The sequence below is a fragment of the Cetorhinus maximus genome, chromosome 1 (genome assembly GCF_964194155.1).
Source record: "Cetorhinus maximus chromosome 1, sCetMax3.hap1.1, whole genome shotgun sequence".
Classification (NCBI taxonomy): domain Eukaryota; kingdom Metazoa; phylum Chordata; class Chondrichthyes; order Lamniformes; family Cetorhinidae; genus Cetorhinus; species Cetorhinus maximus.
The window spans coordinates 67,291,266-67,314,225 of NC_135879.1; the positions used below are offsets into that span (position 1 = coordinate 67,291,266).

Consider the following 22,960-nt stretch of genomic DNA (forward strand, 5'->3'; position numbering starts at 1 on the left):
TCCTTTTGCATAATGGCTGAATCGTTATACTGATGTCCCCCAGTATAACTGCCATCAAAAGACTGAACTGTAACCTCTCTTTGCCTTAAAACCTAATTTCTGTTATTATTTTATAACCAAGACAGAACTACGTAGCGTGATTGATTATGTTTGAAGTGATTCATTTTCATAGGAAGAACATGAAGAAACAATATAAAATAAAGCGTACAAGGGATGCAAGAGCAGAGGGCCCTTGGTATATGTGTGCATAAATCATTGAAAGTGGTAGTACAGGTTGAGAGTGCAGTTAATAAAGCATACAGGATCCTATACTTTATTAATCAGGGCATGGAGTATAAAAGCAAGGAAGCTATGTTAAATTTGCATAAAACACTGGTTCGCCCTCAACTGGAGTACTGCGCCCAGTTCTGGGTGCCACACTTTTCAAAAGATGTGAAGGCAATATAGAGAATGCAGAAAAGATTCACGAGAGTGGTCCCAGAGATGAGGAACTTCTGCCTAGTAGATAGTCTGGAGAAGTTGGGGCTGTTTTCCTTGGAGGTGAGAAGGTTGAGGGGAGATTTGATAGAGGCTTTCGAAATCATGAGAGGTCTGGATAGAGTAGAAAAACTGTTCCCATTGGTGGAAGCATCGAGACCAGAGGGCACAGATTTAAGGAAATTGGCAAAAGCAGCAATGGTGACATGAGGAAAAACTTTTTCAAGCAGCGAGTGGTTAGGATCTGGAATGTACTGACTGAGTCTGGTGGAGGCAGGTTCAGTTGAGGAATAGAGGGAACGAAATTGTTATCTGAAAAGTAAGAATATGCCGGGCTATGGGGAGAAGGCGGGGGAGTGGCACTAGATAAATTGCTCCTACGTAGAGATGGCACAGATACAACTGGCCAAATGGCCTCCTCCTGTACTTTAGTAATTCTGTGATTACTATTCATATTTAGACTTTAATGTACACTTCTGACTACAGATTAAAGAAAAAAGTTGCACTTTAATTTGATAGTACCTGGCGTGTGAGGAGGAAGTATGCATAAAAGGCCATAGAACTCGCATATGTGATGAAGTAAGTGACTGGCTCCATTATATCCCAGGAGTAGACCCACCATGTTAACCAGGCAAGTGCTCCAGCTTGAGTGGACATAAGTGCCAAACCAACCCACATCAATCGACTGGATTTAGCTTCAGCCTTCAGAAATAACTGAGACTTTACCTAGTGAGATAGAAATTAGAGTTACACACTGGTTTCCCCACAATCGATCATTTCTGTGACCCAACAGCTTAAGCAACAAACGTGGTAACAGTTGAGTCTGATCACGTGAATAGTTTTTACATTTGTGGGATTCTGGCTAATAATTGCACTTCCATTGACCCACATAGATATTCACAGGTGTAAGAAAGAATAAAAAGAAAACAAGAAGAGTCACAGATGGATCTGATAACATTCTAAATGCCTATTGAGTGCAACCCGAACACACCAACAATGATGAATATGGCTCAGGCCCAGTCCCTTTCTCGGTTTCTGTTGGTTTCCAGAATGCAGAGACACAATACTTATTTTATCCACCTCCGAAGTAGAGTGAGTACTCCTGGGATTACTGCTGAGCCCTACACCTTCTGGCTTGGCTTCCAGTTCTCATCTCAACTCCCCATCCTGTATGGATGGGCCATGTAAAGAAGATGAGGTATACCAGGCAATGGGACTAACGCACGTCATAAATCAAGAAACTTCAAGTCATCAGGCTGTTAATCCAAAATCATTGAGCTAGTGCAACAGGTTGTTAAAAGTAATAAAAAAACCAAGTTAGATTAAGTGGGAAATCATGGTGACTCCTAAGGATTAATGAACCTGTCAGATATGAGCAGGGAACCATATATACTTGAGAAGGTTACCACTTGAAACGTGGCGAGACAGAGTGTCTTTGGGTCAGAAAAGCAAGATGTAAACATCATTTATCACCTGCCACAGTTTAACCTGAAGTGGAGAGCTCTCTTAAGATTACCCATGCGAGCTAAATTTTCGATTGCCTGTTAAGAGCAAAAATACTGAAATTGGAAAATATTTCGTCAAGTCATTTGTTGCCTTGCTGCAGAATTATAGACCCATATACATCAAAGAATCTGTTGAAAGATAACTAATGATAATCAATCATCATGCCGAAACCTGGTTTTAAACGCAGGCAAGTTCTATTGTGAAAAGGCACAGACTGGACCATATACATCAGAATGAGAAACATTGTTTGGTACATTTATTGATAAATCTGTAGAGAATATTAGATTTTCAATATGATTAAAAGTGGTTAGTCGCAAACTATTCTAAATCATGGACCTGTTCAAGATCCTGCAGCTCTCCTTTCAGATTTTCCAGTTTCTCCAGCAGCTCCCCCTCTTTGTGCAGTTGGTGATCTTCTGTATGTAGTGCTACGTAAAGCCTGTGAACGAGGTTCTTTACATCATCCATTTCTATAGAATGCTCACTGCTTACATGGTCTAAGGCATCAGAAAGAGAACATAGGACACAGAATTAACACATAACCTAGGCCCTGAAAACAGCTCATCAGTTTTTCAAAACTGCAATGTGTAATGTAGATTTTGGGAGGCTATTAATGTTCATCAAGAGTAAAATATACCAAAGAAACTTGGGAAATGTAGGGAGCCTGTATTCATAGCAGTTTTTTAGATATTGGTTGAGAGGTGGATGTTGACCAGGGCATCCCTACTTTTTTTTTTGAATGATGCTGTTGGATATTTTACATCCAATTGAAAGGGCAGACATAGTGCCTTGGTTTAATGTCTCATTCACAAGACGGTGTTTCCGACAGCGCAGCTCTCACTCAGCACTGCAGGGAGGGGTCAGCCTAATTAAGTGACCGAGGCTCTGGAGTGGGGCTTGAATCCAGCTTTCTGACAGAGACAGGGGTGCTATCACTGAGCCATAGCTGACACAATCTCCCTCTCACAAAGGAAACCCCAAGGTAACTGCCAACAATTATTTATCCATGTATATTAAAAAGTTGTTTTATGAAAATACCATGGACCATGTCATCTACAGAAGCTGATTTGTGTATTTAAAAGGATCGAATGTGGGAAAATATAGCATCACCACCAAGTGTCATACACCTACTGCTGAAAGCACTTTCAAAATTTTCAAAACAAACTCAAAGTTAAAATCATTAAATTACACTTTTATTCAAAATAAAAGCACAGCCCATGTCCTCAAACAGTAACTGACATTTGTACACAACATGGTTTAAATAAAAAGATTTCTACTGCCATTAAGTAACATTATGAACTATAATTCTCCTTACTGAAGTATTGTGCCCAACTATTATTTAGGAATTTAGGAACAGGAGAAGGCCATTCAGCCCATTGTACCTGCTCTGCCATTCAATATGATCATAGCTGATCAAACACTTCAATGCCTTTTACCCACACTATCCCCATAACCCTTTACGTTATTGTTAATCAGAAATCTATCAATCTCTACCTTAAATATACTCAATGACTGAGCTTCCATGATCCACTGGGTAGAGAATTCCAGAGATTCACAACCCTCTGAGTAAAGAAATTTCTCATCATCTCAGTCCTAAGTGGCTTCCCCCTTATTTTGAAATTGTGTCCCCTGGTTCTAGACTCTCCAACCAGGGGCTACACATCTTACCTGCATCTACCCTGTCTATTCCTTTAAGTATTTTGTACGTTTCAATGAGATCACCACTCATTCTTCAAAACTCTAGAGAATACAGGCCCAGTTTTCCCGATCTCGTTTCATAAGACAGTCCCGCCATCCCCAGAACAAGTCTGGTGAACCTTCGTTGCACTCACTCTATGACAATAATATCTTATCTGAGGCAAGGAGGCCAAAACTGCACACAATACTCCAGGTGCGGTCTAACCAAACTTCTATACGATTGAAGCAAGGCTTTACTACTCATGTTCGCAAATCCTCTTGCGTTAAAGGCTAACATTCTATTAGCCTTCCTAATAGCCTGCTGCACCTGCATGTTAGCCTTCAGTGACTTATGGACAAGGCCACCCAGGTCCCTTTGTACAACTACACTTATTAATCTCTTACCATTTAGGAAATACTCTGCACATCTGTTTCTTCTGCCAAAGTGGATAACCTCACATTTTTCCACATTATATTCCATCTGCCATGTTCATGTACACTCACTAAGTCTGTCCAAATCTTCCTGTAGCCACTTTACATCTTCCTCATAACACACATTCCCACTGAGCTTTGTGTCATCTGTGAACTTGGAAATATTACATGTGGTCCCCGCATCCAAATCATTGAAATATATTGTGAACATCTGGGGCCCAAGTGCTGACCCTTGCGGTACCCCACTAGTCACAGCCTGCCAATGCGAGAATGACCTGGTTATTCCCACTCTCTGTTTCCTGCCTGTTGGCCAATCCTTAATCAATGCCAGTATATTGCCTCCTATCCCAAGTGCTTTTATTTTGCTAATCAACTTCCTGTGGGAGGACTTTATCAAAAACCTTCTGAAAATCCAAGTACACTACGTCCATCCATTCTCCTTTATCAATTTTGTTAGTAACATCCTCAACAAACTCCAACAAGTTTGTCAAACATGATTTCCCATTCGCAAATCCATGCTGACTATGCCCAGATCATCATTATCCAAATATCCATTTATCACATCCTTTATAATAGATTCTAGTATTTTCTTTACTACTGATATAAGGCTAACAGGTCTGTAGTTCCCTGTTTTCTCTCTCCCTCCCTTCTTAAATAGCAGGGTGACATTTGCTGCCTTCCAATCTTCAGGAACCATTCCAGGATCTGTAGAATTTTGGAAAATGATCACCAATGTATTCACTATCTCTATTGCAACCTCTTTCAACACTCTGGGATGCAGAATATCAGGTCCCAGAGACTTATCAACTTTCAGTACATTCATTTCTCCAATAGAACCTTCTTACTTATAATAACTTTCTTCTCAACACCCCATTCTCCCTAGTCCCTTGGATCTCTAAATCTGGAAGATTTCTTGTATCTTGCTCAGTGAAAACAGACACTAAGTAATAATTTAGCTTCTCTGCCATTTCTCTATTCCTCATTATGAATTCTCCTGACTCTGCCTATAATGGGCCCACATTTGTCTTAGCCAAATGCTTCCTTTTTACATAACTACAGAAGCATTTACAGTCCGTTTTTATGTTTTTTGCTAGATTGCACTCATACTCTATTCTCCCTTTCTTTACCAATTTTTTGGTCTTCCTTTGCTGTATTCTAAAAACCTCCCAATCCTCGGGTTTACTACTATTTCTGGCAACTTTATAAGCCTTTTCTTTTAATCTTATACAATCCTTTACTTGCTTTATCAGCTACGGTTGACTGACTTTTTTTGGGGTTTTTGCACCTTGAAGGAATGTATAGGTGCTGGAAGCTATGTAAGTTCTTTGAAGACTATCCATTGCCTATGCACAGTCATACCTTTTAATGTATTTTCCCAATCCACCTCAGCCAATTTGCCCCTCATGCCTTCATTATTTCCTTTATTCAATTTTAACACCCTTGCTTCAGAACTACCTCACTTCCAAACATATAGTAAAATTCTATCATATTGTGGTCACTTATCCCTAAAGGTTCTTTTACAACAAGATTGTTAATTAGCTCTTTTTCATTACATAATACTAGATCTAAAATAGCCTTTCCTCTAGTTGGCTCCTCAACACACTACTCTAGTAAACCATCCCTAACACACTCCAGAAACTCATCTTCCACAGCATTAGTGCTCAGTTGGTTTACCCAGTCTACATGCAGATTGAAGTCACCCATGATTACTGTATTGCCCATGCTACATGCTTCTCTCATCTGCTGATTAATACCATGCCCCACATTACCACTACTGTTTGGTGGCCCATATACAACTTCAACAAATGTCAGCTGTTTTACTTTGCTGTTTTTTAGCTCCACTCAAACAGATTCCACACATTGTTCTTTTGATTTGAGACCCTCCCCTACTAGTGCACTGATCCCATCTTGTTATAGAGTTGATTTTCCAGGCAACTTTTCTTGGTGGAAATATTGAACTTTATTTACAAGACAGCAGCTACATGTGTGCATCTAACTAACTAAAGACGACCTCCCACTTAGAGGTTCCCTGCGCTAACTGATTGGTTTACACAGATTATGTGATCTTACAACACAGGATTATTCTTAAAGTTGCAGTCCTACGTTTATCAAAACTATAATTACTACATTCCTCCCCCTTTAACTTTTCTGTACATTTTGTATTTAAAAGGAGATTTATCTCATGACATTATAATATTTACACAGGTCATGAAATTACAAGTTCAGTCTTTTGGATGGTTTCCTGATCTGTGTGGAACGGCGCAGCTCCATGAATTCAGATTCTTTTGTAGGAAACACATTCTCTGGAACCGCATTAACATCAGGTACCTCATTAGGCACAGGCAGTTCAGTGTCTTCCACTCCGACAGAGACATTCGGCATGTCTGTCCTTAGTTGAGCAACTTCAACAGGAACCACTGGTTCAGAAATGGTTACAGGTGGAACATCATTTTGTTAGGGTACCTCCCTTTTTCTTCAATGACCCACATGCTTACGGGTGATCCGGCCCTCCACTTCCACGTGGTACGACAATGTCCGGTCACAGAGCTTACTTTACCAGGTAACCACTTCGGTCGTCCACTGAAATTCCTTACACATACTGCTTCTCCAACAGTAAATTGTCACTCATGACTATGCAAATCATGAGTCGCTTTTTGGTTCCCTTGACTTTTCTCCACCTTCCCCTCCAAATTTGGAAGTATCAGGCTTAGTCTTCTTCGAAGACGGCGCTTCATTAGCAACTCTGCACCCTCTTCCCACATGTCTTCTTCCTTACACCACAGAATTTAGTCTCAGCCTTCTTTTGACTTCACTGTCAGCCAGGCCTCTTTAGCTTCATTCAGCTGGTTCTTAAGCTCTTCTGTCTCCTTCTTGTATCTGTTGGCTTCCTCCTGGATACTTGAACATTGCTGCATCTTCTGTGCCAACTGGTCCTTCAGTTTGTTCAGAGTGATGTTAAATTCTTCCTGTTTCTCTTCATAATTTTCCAGTGGTACAAACTTTGACCTGAGGGATCCTTGTAGTGTGGGAAGGTCTTTCAACAGGTTTTCCCTGTCTTTGCGAAACTCACTCGCTTCATCTTGAATTCTGTCATTCAGCAGAGTCTCCTTGAGTTTCTTCTGCTGCTCTTCCATGTTGTTGTTTAAGGCAGTCTTCATTTCTTCAGGTTGCTGAATGCTTACACACTCATTTTTCATCCAGTTGCTGTCCTTGGACTCTCCAGGCTCTTTCTGCAGTATCTTGTCTTGTTCCTTTTCCAACTCAGGAACTCTTCCTGCTTCCTTTTGAAATCTCACTAGCCAATCAAGGTTAATTTTTCTCAACCAACTTTGACCTCGAAGGCTTGGTCTTCTGCCTTCTAATACCATCGCTGCTGGCTGTGCTGTTTGGAGACTATAATAAACAGGTACACTGGCGGGTTTGCTGGTGCTGTTGGGAGGAGTTTAAACTAATTCGGCAGGGGGAGGGGACACAGAATGTTAGCAGAATAGGGACACATCATAATACAGTAAAACAATCAAGTCAGAGGGAGTACAGCTGCATTAAGTTTCAAGGGAGTAAGGCAAGGCTGGATGGCCTCTACTTTAATGCCAGGAGTATTACAGGTAAAACGGATGAGTTAAGGGTGAGGATCGACATGTGGAGTTGTGATATAGTAGCTATCACTGAGACATGGTTGAGGGAGGAGCAGGATTGGTAGCTCAACATTCTGGGATATAGAATCTTCAGGTGAGACAGGGGATGGGATAAAAGAGGAGGAGGCATTGCATTATTAGTTAAGGAGTCAGTTACTGCAGCAAGGAGAGATGATATCTTGGAGGGGGCATCAGATGAAGCTTTGTGGGTAGAGATTAGGAATAAAAAATGGGCATCCACATTGTTAGGTTTTTATTATAGACCCCCAGATAGTCAGTGGGAAATTTAGGAGCAAATATGTGCACAATTTGTGGAGGTGTGTAAAAACAATAACAATAGGGTAATTATTTTAGGTGATTTCAACTTTCCCAACATTAATTGGGATAGACATAGTGTTAAGGGCTTAGATGGAGTAAATTTCTTGAAATGTGTACAGGAGAACTTTTTATGTCAATATGTAGAGGGTCCAACAAGGGACAGTGCAGTGCTGGACCTAATTCTTGGGAATGAAGCCAGACAGGTGGCTGAGGTGGTAGTGGGGGAGCATTTTAGTGATAGCGAACATGGTACAATTTAAGCTGGTTAGGGATAAAGAAATAGACAAGTTGCAAAAAAATGTTTTGGATTGGTGGAGAGTGGATTTTAGTAAAATAAGGCAGGATCTGGCCAAAGTAGACTGGGAACAATTACTTGTGGGGAAATCTACAGAGGAGCAGTGGGGGGCATTCAAAAAGGAAATGGGGAGGGTACAGGCTCAACATGTTCCCTCTAGGGTGATAGGAAGGAGTAACAAGCCCAGAGAACCATGGACAACCAGAGATATTCAGGATACGATGAGAAAGAAAAGAGAGGCTTTTAGCAGGTACAAGGGGAGCAAATCAACAGAGGCATTACTGGAGTACAAAAAGTGCAGGGTGGAGCTTAAGAAAGCAATTAGGAGAGCAAAGAGGGGATATGAGAAAGCTCTGGCTGGTAAAAGTATGGAAAATCCCAAGATATTCTATAAGTATATCAATGGGAAGAGGATAACCAGGGAAAGAGTAGGGCCCATTAGGGACCAAAGGGACAATCTATGGGTGGAACCAGAGGGCATCGGTAGAGTGTTGAACAAGTACTCCACATCCGTCTTCATCCAAGAGAATGAGGATGAAGGTATCGAACTCGGGAGAGAGACTGTGAGGTTCTTGAGCAAATTGATATAGGGAGTAACAAGGTATTGGAGGTGGTGGCAGGCTTAAAAGTGGACAAATCTCCAGATCCGGATGCTTTGTGTCCCAAACTGCTGAGGGAGGCAAGGGAGGAGATCGCAGGGGCTCTGACCCAAATTTTTAATTCCTCTCTGGCCACGGGGGAGGTGCCAGAGGACTGGAGAACAGCTAATGTGGTTCCGCTATTTAAGAAGGGTTGTAGAGATAAGCCAGGGAACGACAGGCCGGTGAGTCTCACGTCAGTGGTAGGGAAACTATTGGAGAAAATTCTGAAGGAGAGAATCTATCTCCACTTGGAGAGGCAAGGTTTGATCAGGGATAGTCAGCATGGCTTTGTCAGAGGGAGGTCATGCCTAACAAATTTGATTGAATTTTTTGAGGGGGTGACCAGGTGTGTAGATGAGGATAGTGATGTAGTTTATATGGATTTCAGCAAAGCCTCTGACAAGGTCCCACATGGGAGACATATAAAGAAGGCAAAAGCACATGGGATACAGGGTAATTTGATAAGGTGGGTTCAAAATTGGCTTAGTTGTAGGAGACAGAGGGTGATGACAGAAGGATGCTTTAGTGACTGGAAGCCAGTGTCCAGTGGCGTACCACAGGGATCTGTGCTGGGTCCCCTATTATTTGTCATTTATATAAACGACATAGATGACTATGTGGGGGGGTAGGATTAGTAAGTTTGCGGATGACACAAAGATTGGCCGGGTGGTTAGCAGTGAGGTTGAGTGTCTTGAGCTACAGGAAGATATAGACGGGATGGTCAAATGGGCAGATAAGTGGCAGATGGAATTTAACCCTGAAAAGTGTGAGGTGATACACTTTGGATGGAGTAATTTGACAAGGAAGTATTCAATGAATGGCATGACACTAGGAAGTTCTGAGGAACAAAGGGACCTTGGTGTGTGTGTCCATAGATCTCTGAAGGCAGGGGGGCATGTTAGTGGGGTGGTGAAAAAGGCATATGGGACACTTGCCTTTTTCAATCGAGGTATAGATTACAAAAGTAGGGAGGTGATGTTGGAGTTGTATAGAACCTTGGTGAGGCCACAGCTGGAGTACTGTGTGCAGTTCTGGTCACCACAATATAGGAAGGATGTGATTGCACTGGAAGGGGTGCAGAGGATGTTCACCAGGATGTTGCCTGGGATGAAACATTTAAGTTATGAAGAGAGGTTGGATAGACTTGGGTTGTTTTTGTTGGAGCAGAGAAGACTGAGGGGTGACCTGATCGAGGTGTACAAGATTATGAGGGGCATGGACAAGGTGGATAGGGAGCAGCTATTCCCCTTAGTTGAAGGGTCAGTCACGAGGGGACATAAGTTCAAGGTGAGGGGCAGGAGGTTTAGGGGGTGGATATGAGGAAAAACGTTTTTACCCAGAGGGTGGTGACGGTCTGGAATGCGTTGCCTGGGAGGGTGGTGGAGGCAGGCTGCCTCACATCCTTTAAAAAGTACCTGGATGAGCACTTGGCATGTCATAACATTCAAGGCTATGGGCCAAGTGCTGGTAAATGGGGTTGGGTAGGTAGATCAAGTGTTTCTCACGTGTCGGTGCAGACTCGATGAGCTGAAAGGCCTCTTCTGCACTGTGTGATTCTGTGATACCGTTTACCTAGATTTCTTTGCCTGTATACGTTTTCAACTTGGCAGAAGTTTGTTCCAAATTTAATTGTTCAGTACCTTTATTTAAATATCTGAAAGTGTGTTCTCCTATTACAGTGGTAGAAGCACCTGTATCTACTTCCATTTTTAAGGGCTTACCATTCACTTGCAATGTGACAATAATTGGCTCTGTCTCCCCAACTTTCATGTTGAATAATGAATAAATATCAGACTTGGTTGTTTCTGGCTCTTCTACACTATATACTTCATTGGAATACACTGGGTGCCTGTTTTAATCTCACTTTGCAATGTTTCACCTGTGCCCACTTTTGTGACAAAAAATAACATTCCACCTCTTTGAATCGGCAATTGTTAGGAGTATGATTGTTTCCATGCTGATAAAAATTAGTTTTAGAATTGTTTTCTGAGTTGTTTCCTCTTATGTTTTGGGTTAGCGGGGACTGTTTCCCGCTTCACGGCCAAGTTCCGGCTTTTTGCACCACTTTCGGCTGACCACTCCTGCTCAGCTAGGAAAACGGCACCATTTTGCACACCATGAATAGCTTATGAATCCCTTACAGTGCTTTCCATCACAAGTGCTATTTGTAATGCTTTCTTAAAATCAAGATCCACTTCAGCCAGCAATCTTTGCTGAATAACATCTTCCTGCACGCCACATACCAAACGATCCCTGAGTATTTCATTCAGGGTTTCACCAAAATCACAATACTCCGTTGGTTGTTTTAATTTTGCCATGTAGATAGCAATGGTCTCCCCCGGGGCTCTATTCCGTGAATGGAACCTGAACCTCTGAATTGTGACTGAGGGCTTGTGTTGAAAATGTCACTTAACGAGGTCTACTGATTCACTGAAAGTCTTTGAATCTAGGGCACTGGGGGCCATCAAGCCTCGATTTAAACTGTAGGTTTTGTTCCCACAGATACTCAGGAGAATCGTTCTCCTCTTTTCCTCCTCCGTGATTTCATTGGCTTGAAAGTAGACATTCTATATATTGAGACCAGTCGTCTGTGGCTGGTTCAAAGGGATCGATTCTGCCAAACTGTGGCATCTTGGATGAGTATATCTTCCTTTCTTTTTAATTATCTTAGATACTCACAATCGCTGGGTGAGGTGTGGCACCGGATCTGATTTATCCTCATCACCAGTTTGTTAGAGTTGATTTTCCAGGAAACTTTTCTTGGTGGAAACATTGAATTTTATTTACAAGACAGCAGCAGCAACTACACGTGTGCATCAAACTCTATAACTAAAGAAGAACTCCCACCTAGAGGTTCCCCGTGGTAACTGATCGGTTTATGCAGATCATGTGATCTTACAACAGAATTATTCTTAAAGCTACAGTCCTATATTTATCAAAACTGTAATTACTACACATCACTTATTATCACTGCAACTCCACCCCCTTCCCATTCTTGTCTGTCCTTCCTAAACGTTGAATATCCTTGAATATTCAGTTCCCAGTCTTGGTCACCATGCAGCTGTGTTTCCGTAATGGCAATTACATCATACCCATTTACCTCTATTCATGCCTTGCATTCAGGTACAGTGCCCTTAACTTTGTCTTTTTGACATCATTCTGCATTCGAAGCATACTCAATGGTCTGCTTTGTTTCTCCTGCCTTCTAGTCTCACTACTACTTCCTGTTACCAACTTTACTTTCTTCCAATTTGGGCCACCTCTCAGGTTCCCACCCCCCTGACAAGCTAGCTTAAACCCACCCCAACGGCACTAGCAAATCTCCCTGAGAGTAAATCAGTCCCAGCCCTGTTAAGATATAACCCGTCCAGCTTGTACAGGCCCCACCTGTCCCAGAACCAGTCCCAATGCTTCAGAAATCTGATGCCCTCCCTCCTACACCAGCTCTCTAGCCACATATTTAAATCGATCAACCCTCCTATTCCTATGCTCACTAGGATGTGGCACTGGGAGTAATCCTGATATTACTGCTGTTGAAGTCCTGCTTTTTAATTTCCTTCCTAACTCGCTGAAATCTGCTTTCAGGAGCTCAACTATCTTCCTACCTATGTCGTTGGTACCAATGTGGTCCACTACTTCTGGCTCATCCCCTCCCCAGCCCCCAAAGGATGTCCTGCAGCTGCTCTGTGACATCCTTGACCCTGGCACTAGAGAGGCAACACACCATCCTGGAGTCACGTTTACTGCCACAGAAATGCCTGCCTGATCCCCTGACTATGGAATCCCCTCTCACCATTGCCCTTCCATTCTTCTTCCTCCCTCCAGGTACAGCTGAGCCACCTGTGGTGTCACAGGTTTGGCTCTAGCTGCACTCCCCTGAGGAACCATCACCCTCATCAGTATCCAAAATGGAAAACCAATTAACAAACAGGATAGTCTCAGGGGACTCCTGCACGACCTGCCTGGTTCTTTTAGACTGCCTGGTGGTCACCTATTCCCTGTCTGGCTGTACACTTCTGACTTGCGGTGTGACCACCTCCCTAAAAGTGGTATACACGTAGTCCTCTGCCTCGCGGAAGCACAACAGTGACTCCAGTTGCTGCTCAAGTTCCGAAACCCGGAGCTCAGGCTTGTGGAGCTGGCCGACACTGCCTATAGATGTATTTGTCAGGGGCACATGGTGCATCTACGACTTCACACATATCGCAAGATGTACACTTCACTTGGCCGAGGTGACCTGCCATCCCGTAACTCTAAAAACTATTTATTACACTTAAAGTAGAATGAGTAGAATAAATTACTAGTAACTTAACTTTACTACACTTACGCTAATTTTATTTTATTTATATGAATTGCTCCACAATGGGTGATAACAGTAATTGTTTTCCAATGTTATCTTGTTCTAAACTAGCCTAATCCACTTTGGGGTTTTTCTACTTATTTCTTAGGTGTGAACAACTCTGTCTGTGCAGCAACCTCTTCATTCACTGTAAGCAATTATTTGTGGTTAATAAAGGATCCTGTGAATTATCAGTCTGACTTCAGAACACATTGATGTTTTCAAATTCAGTTTGTGTAGCATGTAGAAGATTGCACCATTGTTCTGCATGCCAATTAACATTCTCAGTGCTGAACACTTTCGTACCCTGACGTGTACAGTAACTCGTGAGTTAAAGTCTTACTTTAGTGAGTGCAATGCCACTAGTTCTCTGATTATATTTCTTTTCCTTCTTCGCCAATTATCTTTCTTACCTCAATCTCCTTTCAAGTTGTTGTTAATTCCACATTAAAATGCGATTTCACAAATGTCAGTTGCAGTTTTGCACCAAAGTGACTATTAAGCCTGTTGACAAACTATTTGATTCTAGGGGTTAATGCAGTGGGGATTCTGGATAGCCCAGGGTCACTAAGGTCAAGTGTAGTTTCCTTGCCTCACCTGAAAGGAACTAACTCAGCATCCTTCGAGGATCAATGTGGATCCTTGAGCCATTGCAACAACAATTTAAATTTACAAAACATAATCTAACACCATAAAACATCCCAAAGCACTAGGGCTATTAAGACAGGTAAGTTGAAGCATGATCAGGGAGGGAAGTTTTTAAGGAGCATCTTAAAGGACAAGAGGTGGAGAGATGGAGGGAATTCCAGAGCTTAGGGCTGGGACATATTAATGTTGCAGCTGCCAATGGTGAAGCAAAGGATTAGAGAGATGCACCAGAGGCCAGGGTTGGAAGACTTCAGAATTCTTAGAGGGCCGGAGGAGGTTTTGTTTTCTAATTCATTCATGGCATGAGCGCATCACTGGCTAGGCCAACAGTTGTTGTTTATCCTAACTGCCCGTGAACTGCCCTTTGAACTGCTGCAGTCCATGTGCTGTTGGGAAGGGAGTTCTATGACCTGGACCAACAACAATGAAGGAACGGTGATATAGTTCCAAGTCAGTATGATGTGGAGGGGATCTTGCGGGTGGTAGTGTTCCTATGTGTCAGCTGCCCTTGTACGTCTAGGTGGTAGAGCGACAGGTTTTAAGGTTTTAAGGAGGGTTGCTGAGTTGCTGCAATACATCTTGTAGATGGTACACACTGCTGCATCAGTAGTGGTGAGAGCGAATGTTCAAGGTGGTATATGGGGTGCCAGTCCAGCGGGCTGCTTTGTTCTGGGTGGTGTCAAGCTTCTTGGGTGTTTTTGGAGCTGCAATCATCCAGGAAAATGGATAGTACTCCATCACACTCCTGACTTATCGTGTAGGTGGTGGACAGACTTTAGGGATTCAGAAGGTGAGTTACTATCTGGAGAATTCCCAGCCTCTGACCTACTCTTGTAGCCAGTGTTTAAAATGGCTGGTCCAGTTAAGATTCTGGTCAATGGAACCTCCAGGATGTTGATGGTGGAGGATTCAGTGATGGGAATACCATTGAATGGTCAGATTCTCTCTGGTTGGAGATGGTTAATGCCCGTCACTTGTGTGGCACAAGTGTCATTTGTCATTTATTTGTCCAACCCCGAATTGGTCCAGGTCTTGCTGCATACAAATTCCTAAAGCAGACTGCTTTAGGAATTGCATGGAACTGAAGACTGTGCAATTATCAGCTAACATTCCTACTTCTGACTTTATGCTGGACGGAAGTTCATTAATGAAGCAACTGAAGATGCTTGGGCCTAAGATACTGCCCTGAGGAGCTCCTGCAGCGATTTCCTGGGGCTGAGGTGATATGCTTCCAATAACCATTTTCCTTTGTGCTAGGTATGGAGGGGTATAGAGTGAAGATGGATAAACTGAGTTCAGGTACAGATTAACCCTCTGCAGAATACCTGGGAAGAGCTGTGAACTTTGTACCCAACAACATAGAAACATTTTTGTACTAAGTAATATTTAGGATGAGAGCATTTCTGTTTATTATGGGGTGAGGGTGTAGGCAGATAATTATTATCCAACTTTTAAAATAATAATGACTAAAATGTTTCCAGAAACCAACTTTTGCTTTTTACAGACATTTTTCTTAAAAAAAAAGGTTGAGGCTCGCAAAGATTTTGAAACATCATGAGAAGGAAATAATTATCTTGCCCAGAGTGTAGTCAAGAAATCTTTCTTACCTCTTGTTGGGGGCTTTACAAAATACTTTGTTTCATTAATAACCAGTTCAAAGTTCTTTGTTAATAAAACAGTGATTGGTGTCGTGGCTGAAACTCTAGTGCCATCTGCAGGCAAACAAACACTGGTTATAAAGAAAAAGATAGCTGCAAACTATACATATATTTATATATATTTTTTATATATAAAAAGCCAGTTGTCTTTCTTGCTTGTCCCACCCTCTTCCTTCCCAAAGATCTATAGCTGGCAAAGGCACATGCGCAAACTTGAGAACAGCAGGTATGACCGCAGTCCGTGAAGAGTATTGACTCTTCAGCTGAAGCGCAGCATTTCATCCCATGATTACATTGAGACCTGTTGAAAATATTTCCAACCTCAGCAGGTAAGTATCATATTCACCTCTTCAGAATTCTCACATTGCATGTACATAAAATAAACCTCTTTTCCACAGCTTCATATTAACCCAAAATTTGTTCTAAATGAAGATCAGAATGGAATGGGTGATTTGAAGCTTATTAGACAAACCTACTTCACAAATTACATAAAGTGGCATCGAGAGTCAATTTTCCACACTGCAGCAATCCAACCTAGGCTACTTTACTTTTAGTAACAGAATTTATCATTTATGTAAAAACGTTTCTGTAAAAGCATTTATGTAAATTGCATGTTTATATTTGTGTCATTTTTGTGAAGTGTGGTATTTATGTTAGAGGATGCATTACAGTTACTTCGTTATTCAAAAATGGTTCAAATTATCTCACGACACAGTAGAAAAACTGCATAAGAGTCAATTTAGTGTGCTGAAAGCATGATTCAGCTCTTGAAAGCAACTCAAGTTCTATTTTCTGAGCACCACGTGATTTAGTTCTGGGACTAACAGCAGAGATGCTAAATCAATCAAGACGACAGCCAACCATTAACGTTACTTGTGAATTCCCACAGTTTTCAACTAAATGGCTCACAGGTTTGCATTCATCTCCCATCACCAAATTCCATTCTTCAGCTGAGTTTCTGCAAGCTGCTGAGTGCACTTTTCCAGTTTTCCATGACAGTTTAGAATGTGCCTGTATTGAACCATTGTATGGAATCAGGTCCCACAGGTTCAATTAGTGCTAGGCCTATAAAGATTGATGGCATTGAATCCTACTCAGGGCAGCATAAATCAAACAAAAATGAATTACTTTTTTTCGTTCATGGGATGTAGATGTCACTGACTGGGCCAGAATTTATTGCCCATCCCCAATTGCTCTTGAGAAGATGGTGGTGAGCTGCCTTCTTGAACCGCTGCAATCCATGTGTTGAGGGTACACCCACTGTGCTGTTAGGAAGGGAGTACCAGGATTTTGACCCAGTGACAGTGAAGGAATGGTGATATATTTCCAAGTCAGGATAGTGAGTGACTTGGAGGAGAATTTGCAGATGGTGGTGTTCCCATGCATCTCCTTTTAGGTGGGTAGCAGTCATAGGTTTGGAAGGTGCTGCTGAAGGAGCCTTGGTGAGTTGTTGCAGTGCATCTTGTAGATGATACACACTGTTGCCACTGAGCGTCGGTGGTGGAGGGCGTGAATGTTTGTGGATGGGGTGTCAATCAAGCGGACTGCTTTGTCCTGGATGGTGTCAAGCTTCTTGAGTGTTGTAGGAGCTGCACTCAACCAGGCACGTGGAAAGTATTCCATCACATTCCTGGCTTGTGCCTTGTAGATGGTGAACAGGCTTTGGGGAGTGAGGTGGTGAGTTACTCGCTGCAGAATTCCCAGCCTCTGACCTGCACTAATAGCCACAGTATTTATATGGCTAGCCCAGTTCAGTTTCACGTCAATGGTAACCCCCAGGATGTTGATCATGGGGGATTCAGTGATGGGTAATGCCATTGAATGTCAAGGGGCGATGGTTAGACTTTCTTTCTTGTTGGAGATGGTAATTGCCTGGCACTTGTGTGGCATAACTGTTACTTTCCATGTTCACCCCAAAATAAAGAGCGTTTTTGGGTAACTGCACAGCGTCATTGAAAGCAGCAGAGTTGCTGTATTAGAACCATAGAACACTACAGCACAGAAAAACAGGCCATTTGGCCCTTCTATTCTGTGCCAAAATATTATTCCGCTAGTCCCATTGACCTGCACCCAGTCCATAACCCTCCAGACCTCTCCCATCCATGTATCTGTCCAATTTATTCTTAAAACTTAACAGTGAGCCCCCATTTACCACGTCAGATGGCAGCTCGTTCCACACTCTCACCACTCCCTGAGTGAAGAAGTTCCCCCTAATGTTCCCCCTAAACCTTTCCCCTTTCACCCTAAAACCATGTCCTCTCATGTTAAGCTCTCCTAATCTAAGTGGAAAGAGCCTACTCGCATTTACTCTGTCTATACCCCTCATAATTTTGTAAACTTCTATCAAATCTCCCCTCATTCTTCTACGCTCCAAGGAATAAAGTCCTAACCTGTTTAATTTTTCCCTGTAACTCAACTCCTGAAGACCCGGCAACATCCTAGTAAATCTTCTCTGCACTCTTTCAATCTTAGTGTGTTGTCATGCCCAGTACAGACATGAAAATATTACATATTTTAAAGCTATATTTTTTAAATGGACACAGCAGCTTTTAAGGTGGCTGGTAACATATCAGGTAGCTTTGTCAATTTCGGCTTCAGACAGAGCTGAAACTCAATCAAATACTTAATTAAAATATGGACAATCACAACCACTTGTGAAATTCACATGTCCCTTTGTTAAGGATGAACTGTCAGCAGAACAAGACTAACACATATCAGCTGACTCGCCTTTCTACTTCACCCTGGGCCACAAAAACATTGAAACTCAATCTCTTTGCTGAAAAACGTTCAAAAGTGTATTCTAAATTGGATGGGGGTCATTTAATTACAGAAACCATGGCTGTCTGACAAACTGCCGACGTGTGAAAAGCTAAAACACAAGATGTGAGAAAAAAACAACTCCCTATCTTTTTTGGAAGAAGGACTTTGAACTTTTAATTGGTCACATGATTAAGGCGGCCTGTTTGTTAACTGTTCTTTTAAAAATTAACAGCAGAAACTGTTCAGATCAGAAACACCATGACAGATACCATCTGAAACATCATCTGAAAAGCTATTGAACCAGCTGCAAGACAACCATGCGGCCAAGGTAAACAACTATACCTTGAAAGTGGAAGGACTCTCCCTAAACCTGTTCCATCTTCAAGTTCACCTGGCAATTCAACTACAAGAATCCTTGCAGATCACGGAGAATGCTTTGCTTTACTAGATTTCCACTCCAGGTAAAGCATCAATTCAGCTAAGAAACTACAGGGCTGCTACAAAAGAGACTGAATTCATTCCAAATTGTTATCATATTGTTTTTTCTCTTCACCATATATAATTGTGTGTGTGAATGTGAGTGTGTGTGTGTGTGTGTGTGTGTGTGTGTGATGCTGTTTTTTTAAACATCTGGGGCAAGTGTGTGTTAATAAATAATCTTTTAAAGCCACAAAAGTTGGAAATTATTTAAGTTGTGACAAACCACTCTGAGGGTAAGAAAACGCACTAATCTCACACATAAAAATACATCGATCACAGACAATAAGAAAACACACAAACTCTGACAGAGTAATGGATGGTTTCAAATGCACTCAATAACAATCACCTTCTGAAAATATTGCAGCACTGCTGATGCCTCGATCCTCATTCTTCAAGTCCTTAAGAAGGTCTCCAACGTTCATCAACAGTGGTTTCACCAGAAACTGGCAACGCTCTTTTCTGGAGGGTAGTGTGATGGAGATTACAGGAAAACCATGCTTGTATTCAACAGTTACCTCTGGAAGATAATGGCAAAGTTCAATCATGAATGCCACTTTAACTGCCACTAAACAGACAGCGAAGCAGGCTTTTCTAACGCACCATACAAGCCGTCAATTTTGTAAGTGCACAGTCAGCTTTGTAATCTATTAGTCAGCATTTCATGAGAAGCATCAGTTTTGTTCCCTCAAAGGAATGGGACGTTGCCAGAATAAATTAATCAGATTGAATATACAAACATAGGAATGATTGGTTGGATGGTGGGACCTGAAGGCTTTTAAAAGCACTCAGTTGTTATAGCAAATCTGTGTTTATTGCACCTTCCTGTGTCATAAGGCCTAAATTAGGACGACTGTTGGCCGGTCATCTATTTTTAGGTTGCATCAGCTTCTTTGAAGCTGTTGGTCAGCTTTTATCTTTTATCGAAGTTGGCTCACTTAACCCTGTCAGTCGAGCTTACAATCAGAGGATAGGCTATGAATCTGAATATACTTCTATTGCCAGTATAAACTGGTGCAGTCCAATCACTAACCTGTGCTTGAGGGCATAAAACATCCACAGCTCAAATAGTGCTGAAAAGAACAAAGGGTTCCATGGAAGTAAAACCTATAATCCATGCAAAAGCAAGCAAGAAGAACATTGGGAAACCTTCCTCATACAATGCGATTTTTGTAAACATTTATACTTTTACTATGTTAAACACTTGGTGGACAACTCTGCCAGCTTTTACACTAGCCTTGAAGAGGTTATCTTGACATTTAGTCTTATTTAATCATTAAATCACAGGGTCCTAGAATGATTACAGCACAGAAGGAGGCCATCCGGCCCTAAGTGTTCATGTTGGCTCTCTGCAAGAACAACTCAGCTGTCCCATTCTCCTGCCCTTTCCTGGTAGCTCCGCAAACCTTCCCTTTTCAAATAATTATCCAATCGTCTTTTAAAAGGGAACACACCTGGTATTAACTCCAATATTAGCTTCAGAGATTTGTCAAGGCTGCTCACAAGAAGACATGGTTTTATTGAAGTTGGCAAGTTTATGCACTGGTTGGCTACATGAGATTTGTGAATTGGGAACTGACAGATTTAACACCTTGCTAAGGCCGGAATAAAGAATTTCTATGACCTTAACCAGCAATAAGTTCCTAAATACTTAGTATTTATTCCAAAAACCTCAACGTACTGTTCTTCACTATTCCTCTTCCATTGTTGGCTGGATAGTGGAAGGGTATAGATGCATTTATCCCTCTGCTACTTGATTTACCCTCAATCCATCATCAAGCTTAGTGTAATTCCAATCATTTATAATGTTAATGCCAACAAAGCGCATGTAAGTGTATTCCAGGGTCACGAATCGGATGCAAGGTTTTCCTCAGGTGGGGATGGCAAGGATGCCATGGCAATGCAGGTACAGGGTGGACTAATCAATGCTCCTCTCTCCTTTCAGGAGAAGACAGCACACAGAAATGCAGAGCGGCTGCGGACTGGCGGAGGGCAATCCCACCTTCTCATCATCACCAAATCTGAGCAGGAGGCACTGGAACTCTGGAGGCAGAGGGACCGCCACTGACCCAAGGGCACAGGAGACGTTAAAGCACCAGCGTCACACCCTCTCAGCCAGGCAGGCACCAGTGCAGGTACCAGCACCTCAGTGGGAATAAGATCGTCGGCTAGCATCCCGGGGCACAGTGGTGAGGGCACTTCACGCTCGTTTGAGGTGTAGGCGGAGGCAGAGAGTGCCTAAGGCGCCGGCAGTGGGAGGACTGCTGGGGGCCAGGAACGTGCTCAGTCGGTGGCTGATGATGAGCCTCTGGAGTCGTCCCTGAGGCAGCAGATGCTGGAAGTCCAGCAGGGTGTGCGGGAGGATCTGGCAGAGATACATGAGGGAATGCGAGCCATGGTCTCCATTGTGGAGGAGTCAATGCGGAGCATAAGCAATGCAATGACCCTCATGCCCGAGTGCACTGCCTCCTCCATGGAGAGAATGGCGACTCTCATGGAGAGGCTCCTCCAGGAGCTGAATCAGGGCTTCCTGGGGATGCGCTTGGACCTGCAAGCCCTCACAGCAATATTGACCTCAGGTGGTCAGTGTCAGTGTGGGAGATGGATTGGGCACCCAGTATCCCAGCTAGGTGCCCAATCCATCAGTGGTGAGCAGGGGATCCAAAGCGACCTGACATTGGTGCACGAGCTGCCTGTTGTCTCTGTGGGCTCCTCTCAGGGTGCTCCGGATGAGGGCAGCAGCTCCTCCACCCCTCTGCCAGTGACTGTGGCATCCAATGAGGCTGTGATGACTGGGGAGGTGCCAGCCATGCCACTGGCCACTCCCTCCCAGGCGGGGGCCAGCACGGGCTCCACAGGCCAGAGGACACCCGCCAAGGTCATCAAGGCCAACAGGACAGCAGAGTCAGCAGGGCTGTCTCCAATGCTGGTGCCAGAGAGCGGGGAGCACCTAGACTTAGCACCTGCAAATGTAAATGTAAATCACCTTCGGCACAGCACGGACTGATCACTTGCGTTTTGCTTTTCCTCCACTTTTAAGTTACTGTTAAGTTGGTGTGATGTTCAGCACCTTTTCATTTAGTTTGATTTCTGTATGTCAGGCTGCAAAGCATTAAATGTGTTGGTTCTCTACAAGCCTCTGGATGCTTCATTAGTTCTGCAGGTGAAGGGTAACCCATGACATTATGAGTGACTTGTCTGTCATTGAGCTTTATTGAAACAGCACATTGTGCAAGTTGTTGACCAGGCAAATGTTGCTGTCAAGTATTGAGTATGGAGCCTGTGGCCCTGGCATGTGGTGGTGGTTCATCTTTGGTAGGCTAGCTGAAGGAGCATTAGATCGAAGCGTCCAGGGTTTCCCGGTCTCCCTGGAGGTTTCCCAGGTTGGCGTCTATCCCCTCAGCATTCTCCTGACCATGCTCGTCCTCATTACTGGACTCATTGTCTGCTGCCAGAGCAGCTGTGTCAACATCTTCTTCCTCCACTGCATCCCCCCTTTCCAGTGCCAGATTGTGGAGAGCACAGCATGCAACCACTATCAGTAACACACGATCTGGGGGGTTCTGGAGTGCACCCCCTGAACGGTCCAGACATCGGAAATGCATCTTGAGAAGACTGATGGTTCTCTCCACCACAGCCCTTGTGGAGACGTGGCTCCTATTGTACCACTGCTCAGCTTCTGTTCTTGGATGGCAGAGAGGCGTCATGAGCCACCTTTTGAGGGGATAGCCCTTGTCGCCCAGCAGCCATCCATCCAGCCGGGCTGGAGCACTGAAGAGCCTCGGCACCTGGGAGTGTCTGAGGATGTAGGCGTCGTGGGAGCTGCCTGGGTACCTTGCACAGACTTGTAGAATCTGCATCCTGTGATCACACACTATCTGCACGTTCATGGAGTGGAAGCCCTTCCTGTTGACGAAGGTACCGGGCTCACCTGCTGGCGCCTTGATGGCCACATGTGTACAGTCTATTGCACCCTGGACGCGGGGGAAGCCAGCAATCGCCCCAAAGCCTCTGTCTCACTCCGCCTGGCTGGCCTCATCCACGCGGTAGTGAATGAAAGTCAATGCGCGCTTGAACCGAGCGTCTGTCACCAGCTT

General features: G+C 43.3%; 1 protein-coding gene across 3 annotated transcripts in view; it reads right to left on the minus strand.

The window, feature by feature from the left end:
- The window catches only part of LOC144680599 (calcium uniporter regulatory subunit MCUb, mitochondrial-like), a 104,518-nt gene that overhangs the window by 5,777 nt on the left and 75,781 nt on the right, over positions 1 to 22,960 (minus strand). For 2 of the 3 annotated variants that reach the window (XM_078541762.1, XM_078541772.1), the window contains exons 3-6: positions 19,213 to 19,383; positions 15,576 to 15,680; positions 2,320 to 2,480; positions 1,000 to 1,203 (exon numbers count right to left, since the gene is read on the minus strand). In XM_078541762.1, the coding sequence (XP_078397888.1) occupies positions 1,000 to 1,203; positions 2,320 to 2,480; positions 15,576 to 15,680; positions 19,213 to 19,383 (641 nt within the window). The remainder of the gene's footprint in view (positions 1 to 999; positions 1,204 to 2,319; positions 2,481 to 15,575; positions 15,681 to 19,212; positions 19,384 to 22,960) is intronic. The other variant, XM_078541780.1, reaches the window with a different exon arrangement.